This window comes from Heterodontus francisci, chromosome 1 (assembly GCF_036365525.1).
Source record: "Heterodontus francisci isolate sHetFra1 chromosome 1, sHetFra1.hap1, whole genome shotgun sequence".
NCBI lineage: Eukaryota > Metazoa > Chordata > Chondrichthyes > Heterodontiformes > Heterodontidae > Heterodontus > Heterodontus francisci.
The window spans coordinates 180,892,314-180,898,444 of record NC_090371.1 but is presented as its reverse complement, the minus strand read 5'-3'; the positions used below and the strand labels follow the sequence as shown (position 1 = coordinate 180,898,444).

The 6,131-nt window shown below is 39.6% G+C and overlaps 1 protein-coding gene across 1 annotated transcript; it reads right to left on the bottom strand.

Moving 5' to 3' along the window:
• Window positions 1-1,677: 1,677 nt before the first annotated feature.
• Window positions 1,678-4,825, bottom strand: LOC137351593 (interleukin-8-like). The gene is made up of 4 exons (XM_068016221.1): window positions 4,656-4,825; window positions 4,275-4,404; window positions 4,004-4,083; window positions 1,678-3,015 (listed from the first exon to the last, which is right to left on the bottom strand). Exons 1-4 carry the CDS (start codon window positions 4,714-4,716, stop codon window positions 2,996-2,998), a joined length of 291 nt encoding a protein of 96 aa, XP_067872322.1. The 5' UTR covers window positions 4,717-4,825; the 3' UTR covers window positions 1,678-2,995.
• Between the last annotated feature and the right edge of the window lie 1,306 nt (window positions 4,826-6,131).

Genomic DNA, 6,131 nt, shown 5'->3' with positions numbered 1-6,131 from the left:
TTGTGCATGCGTGCTAGGGTGGTCGCGTTGAGTATTTTTAGTAATATTAACCGAATTAGAGTTTTAAATTAATAAACTTATACCTTTCTTGTTTAAATCTGAGAACACCTGTCTGGTTGATTTCTTTGCCATTACAATTGGAGAGCAGTGAACAAGAATTCACTCAGGGGAAACTAAAGAGGGAACCCGTAGACCTCTTTTCTCACCTGGTCGTAACAGAGGTAGAAATTGTTCCTTGTTTAGCCCATTTTACAAGTATAAAACAGGCATAAATGGGGTTAATTTCAGGATGCAATATCATCCACCTGAAGGAAGCCTGAAAAACAGACAACCCAAAATTGGACCCTTTCCAGGAATTGTGCTGCCCTGAGCAGAGTAGGCTTTGGGTTTTCAGGACATGGATGTGACCTAGCCAGCAGCTGCCACTACAATGGTCATTGAAATTATTTTATCATTATTCTGCGCTGGTCCCAGCTCTACAGCTCGCCTGATCATTCGGAGATTAGTCCCCTCCTGCTGCCTGAGAAGAATGGAGAGAAATAGTTTCCCATGGTCACATATAGGATGTCATTTGGGACATTTGATAATCTAAGTAGAAAATCTAAAAAACAATAGCAAGGCATCAGCTCAATTAAGATTCCAGAATTGATTTGGCTTTCTTAGAAATAATGGTCCAGGAAGAGTAGATCTTAAACTGGAGCACCTTCTGTTCATTGGTTATTGTCGTATTTAAATAGGGAGCAATCAACATCCTGCTACTGAACATCAAAGATCCCTAAACTGATGTTGCCTCTCTCCCCACACATAAGATGATGTAATAAAAATATTACTTCTGACAGGTTCTCACTCTGGAGAAATCAACTCTTACAGGGGTAGATTCAGCCTAGGCGGCTTGCGAATGGAAGGGAAACCCCATAGAAAGTTGAGCGTGTAGCCCTCGCCATTTTAATATCTGGGCATCATTTGTATAGTGCAGCCCTGAGACCAGCCGAAAACCTGTGGGTGGGGTCAGGGCTGGTGGGTGGGACTGGGAATTTGAGTGGGAGCTTGAAGCCAGCAGGGTCCCAGGGAAACAGTCACCAGCCAGAGTCAGTGCTGGTTTGGGGAGATGGTTGAGAGGAGACACTGTTAATGTGAGGGAGAAGCAAGACCAGGGCAAGAGAGGCCCAAGGACTCCTTGAGGGAGTGGATGAAGGTGGGGATGAAGAAAACTAGTTAACATGGCTTTATCTAGCCTGCCTGCTGAATCCTGCAATGATTTAGTTTTGGCTGCATGCGGGCCTGTCATCTTCCAGATTTGAAGTTCAGTGCACAGCAGACCCTGCCTGGCAGTTTGCAGATGAGTTACAATGGAAGGTGCGTCCACACCACCGTCTCTGCCCCCCTCCCCACCAAGCTGACATCTTAACAACCCCTTCATCCCGTTCCAGCAGTGCATGGGGGTGTGGGTGAGGGAACAGGAAAGTTAAACAGACTCCATAAAAAACACTTTCAGATTTCACAGAATTTGATCTGAAATCTGCAACACTGCAAATATCCTGCACCTTTATCATTGTTTAAGAAATGGCCCGAACAGGTTATTATTATTGGTCATTCCAATAAATTTATCTACTGGAGAAACAAACAACTGTTTTGCTGATGATTCAGAAACTGTGACAACACATTCTTCATAAGAAATCTAGTTTATTTGAATCACTCAAATACATTTGAGGATAAAGGTACAAAAAACTCAAAAGATTGATTCACACACAATTCAATCACGTGTAGCAATTTTCCTGAGTGATATTCAACACAATTTTTACACAAAGCCTTTGAGGCTTTCAGTCAACAAGACCCAGTCAGTGAAATCCCTCATTGCAAAATGTTTCTACTGATCACTGACCAAAAATTACTTCTAATTATAAATGCCACTTATTCCAGTTAATATTAAGCAGCACTACCTCCTCAAAGGTAGGTATTTTATACACAAGATGATTTCTATAAAGAAATTGCTTCCAAAGACTTTAGTTTTGGATTGATCCAAAGGTCTGGTGAGTTATTGAGAAAATCCCAAGGTTCCAGTTTAAATGTCAGTGCAGTAAAATAGCACCAATTTTAATGAAAAGCAATTGTTCTTGGCTTTTAATAAAAAAAGTTTTCATTCAAACTGGAACTGGAAATACATTTGGTCAAAAATTAAAATCCATATCTTGCCATCAATATATCACATAGAACATCAAGAGGATTTGAGCAGCTAAAGGAAGATTGCACCAAATTTGGTTTGTAAATTAGTTTGATACAATGTCATATTACAGTAATTCTTTGCTCCACTCCCACTCTAACCTTTGTGTCCTCAATCTCCTACACTGCGCCAAACAAACTCAGTGCATGCTCGAAGAACAGCGCCTCATCTTTTGACTGGCACTTTACTGTGTTCCGGACTCAACATTGAGTTCAACAATTTCAGATCATAACTTCCCCTGCACCCCCCACCCCCCCACTATTTTTTGACAGCATCTTTTGATGGTGATTCTGCTTTCCCATTTACACCTCTATGCACAGATTTTCTTTCTTTCCTTGTTCCATTACCATCTCTTTTAAACCTTGCACCATCACCTCTTTTGTCATTTAATCTCTCCTGTCTTCAACCCTGTCACCAGCTTTCCCTTTTGTTCTTTCCTGCCCTCCCTCCTTTCTCTGCTCGTAATCTAGTCTAAAAGAGTCTATTCTTAATAATCGTACACCTAACACCATGTGAAAGAAACTTTAGTCCTGGCATAAGGTTTCACAAAAACGTCAGACTGCTTTCTTTAGCTGTGGGTAAACGATTAGAGTGCAACAGGGTTAAACAGTGAAACCATTTTCAAAAAACAATGCAGGGTTAATATTTGAACAAGCTATCAGAAGGTGACGTAAGAGAGTGAACACGTTGGACAGAACATCCTTCATTGCAGCGTTCACTGTACGGCGGGTTCCCAGGTGTGGAATTGAGTCCAACCCATTGTGTCTTCATTTCTCAGTTGTGTTGTCTGGCACCTGAAATAAAACAAAATAAATTACATTTTTCCTCATTAACCGCAGATATTTATTTTAATATAGAGGGAAATGTCTTCATTACGGAGAATTATCAATCAGCCCGTTACACAGCATTGCTAACACTTGTGATTTTGTTCACAATTCATTGATTTTGCAATTTGGTTTTAACAGCATGCAGCATTCACAGGGTCACAGTTGTCTCTTCCTTCCATTGTGATGAATGAAAGACATTCTAGAATGATGCAAAGTCAGTAAATGGTAAACAAAATCCTGACTTCTGACAATGGTGGATGACACAAAACAGGGAGAAGGATGGTCTAGAGTTTACTTAACAACATTTCTGTGTAACTTGAACAAATATATCCATTTAAAATCTCAGTTCTGACAGGAGTCTGCAGGAATATTATGTTAAAGGTTAAAAATATGTTTGAAACAAAGATGCAATGGGGCAGCTTAATGTGCAGTGCAGAAAATTCTGCAGTTGACCATAATGGAAGGAAGGTGGCAGGAAAAGGAGATGAAAATGGTGAAGAGATATTTTAAATATCTTATTTTTAAAGTTTCTGTTTTGATCATTCATTGTGATTAATTGGTTGATCTCGGCTGGGTACTATAGGTACAACAATTGGTCACAGCATTGTGGGTGAGGGAACATGACATCGCCCAGTATTCCTGCAGCTGATTGCTATCCAGTGACCCCCATCTGCCTCCTCTGTGATTTACCATATATGGATGCATGGCGAGGGCAGTGTAGGGCTCAACTCTGATGAATATTGTGGCTGAATAGCTTGCTGACATTCACTGTCATGGCTGACACATAAATGTTGGCCACTTGGGCATGGTACCAGAATGCACCAAGAGCCTGTGGGAATATGCAGCAGAAAGGAATCAATGCCCTCAGCCAAGCAGGAGACAACAGACATAGTGAAATACAAAATTGCTTTTATTGACATGTAAAGTCTGAATTCTGACAAACACCAACACCAACCTTTCTTGGCTTTAATAATAGTCTTCACCCACTTGGCATCAGGACTCACGCATAATTGATTTCCAGTTTTCAAGGTGACACTGTGAAGAGAAGGTAAACCTTTAAAATCTAATCCACAGAAATTGGATGTCTCCCACTGAAAGGTGAGAATTCAGTAAAACTCATCCTGAACATTGATTGATCCAACATGTTTTGAACAAAGAGCACAGCTTCTAAATAGACGTGACAGAAGAAGAAATGTTGAAGGTGACCTTCTGACCCATTTACTCACATTATCTCCAGTGTCTCACAGTGAGATCCTTTAGGAATAAATTTCAAATTCCGGATATGATTCAGAGGGATCATTTTGGAGCTGGTCTGAGGACACTGGCACCTTCCCTGAGTTCCTGGGATTGGAATACCTGTGAAAAAATCAATTTAACTGAGATTTAGATGTTGATTGAAGTTAAGAATTTTGACACTTTGTTTCAGCTTTGAAAGCTGTTCAAACCAGCATTGTATTATCAATAGCATATAGTGTCGGTGACCATTTAATTGCACAATGAATAACCAACCTGCACACTGGGGCATGCATAGCTGATCAGTAACTCAACAGAATGACTCCTTTCCACACTCCAATGCAATAAAACACAAGCTAAAAACATCGACATACCCTGTGCAGCAATGGCACACAAAAGCAGGATGAGAATCGTGACAGTAGTTGCTCTGTTCATCTTTGACTTTGTGATGCTGAATAGATTTCTGCTGAAGGATCTTCAGTCTACCTCTGTGCCTCTCTCTGTTGAATGAGGTTCTGCTGAAGAGAGCTTCAATGAGCTCCTATTTATTGAGATCCTTTACTTTCATTTTGCATAATCATAAGCAGTGAAAGCTGGCCAAAGTTCTGTGGGAGGGAATTTCCCTGCTGCTGAATCAAACTTTCTTTTACTTTTGCAGTTTTAAATATATTCACAACTTCTGCACGGTTTACAGCAGCAACAGGAGATAATCCCTTGTTATAGGTGGGGAACTAGATTTGTGTAGATTTTAAAGGTTTAATTGCAAGTTTCAGAAAAGTGGTGTAAAATTCATCTTTGGCAAAAGTGCAAAAAAGTGTTAGAAGATCAGTCACCTGTATATACATCCTGTCCAATTTCTCTTTCAGTTAAGCTTCACTGTAAAGGAGAATTAACTGTGGTATATAACGGGTGACTGATCCATACTGCCCATCTCGCACCCCGATTAAAACTGAATTTTACCCCCAATATTTCTGTAGTTTTCATCTCAATGATAATTGATTCAAGTCCTTATGGTGCGGCATTAATATCTTCCTTTTATTTTTACACAATTGTAAATGACAGATAATTAAACATTGATAAGATCATTTGATGCTTTTAATTGTTGTTCCCCAAGCCAAGAAGCGTCAGATGATCCAGAGAATAATCCAGTTCCAGATTTTACACCTGACCCATTGGTAACCTCCTCACAAAAATAAGAGAACATGCTGACCTGTCAATGGAACTGAAACATGTGATTTACAGGAAATAACTCTCCCTTTCATTGGCTGAACTTTATAATGTGATTCTTTGGCCTGTAATGCGACAAGTTTGCAAAGAGGTGCAATGGTGTAAATGTAGTTCTAAAGTTGGTTAGTGTTCATTCCACTTACAATAGATTTTAAGTTTGAGGAGGCAATAGCTTCAATTCTGGAATAGAAATATCTTAAACATACCTGCGCCTGCAGAGATGTTTAATTTTGCTCAGTCATTTCCTTGAGAATTATTCAAACTGATTTATTGACAGAGTTAAAATGCAGCTGAGACTTTGCATGGAATCATGTATTACAAGGTATGATTAATTGTATATTCAATTTTCCTCCCCAAAATGAAAATTCAGTTCCACATTTTGCAGCTGACCCACAGGACAATGCTCCTGTGCAGACTTGGCACTGAACCTTAGGATTATAATAAAAAGGAAACACAACCCTGAGCTGAAACTTGTGAATTACAGGAAATGGGGCATCCTCTAACTGCAAGTTGCAAAGCTTAACTATATCTTTGCTTATTTTAAAAGATCAGGTTCTAATTGTAAACAGTGCAAAGATTTTTCACGTGTAATTCCTTTTCAGTCAGAGTTTGCAACAGTGTAT

Excerpts from the sequence above, each read along its gene's own strand:
- LOC137351593 (XM_068016221.1), bottom strand. The coding sequence starts at position 4,716 with ATGAACAGAGCAACTACTGTCACGATTCTCATCCTGCTTTTGTGTGCC. Across the intron at positions 4,405-4,655 it reads GTGTGCCATTGCTGCACAGG|GTATTCCAATCCCAGGAACT; the intron begins GTATGTCGATGT and ends ATTTTTTCACAG. Across the intron at positions 4,084-4,274 it reads TGTGAGACACTGGAGATAAT|TGTCACCTTGAAAACTGGAA; the intron begins GTGAGTAAATGG and ends TTCTCTTCACAG.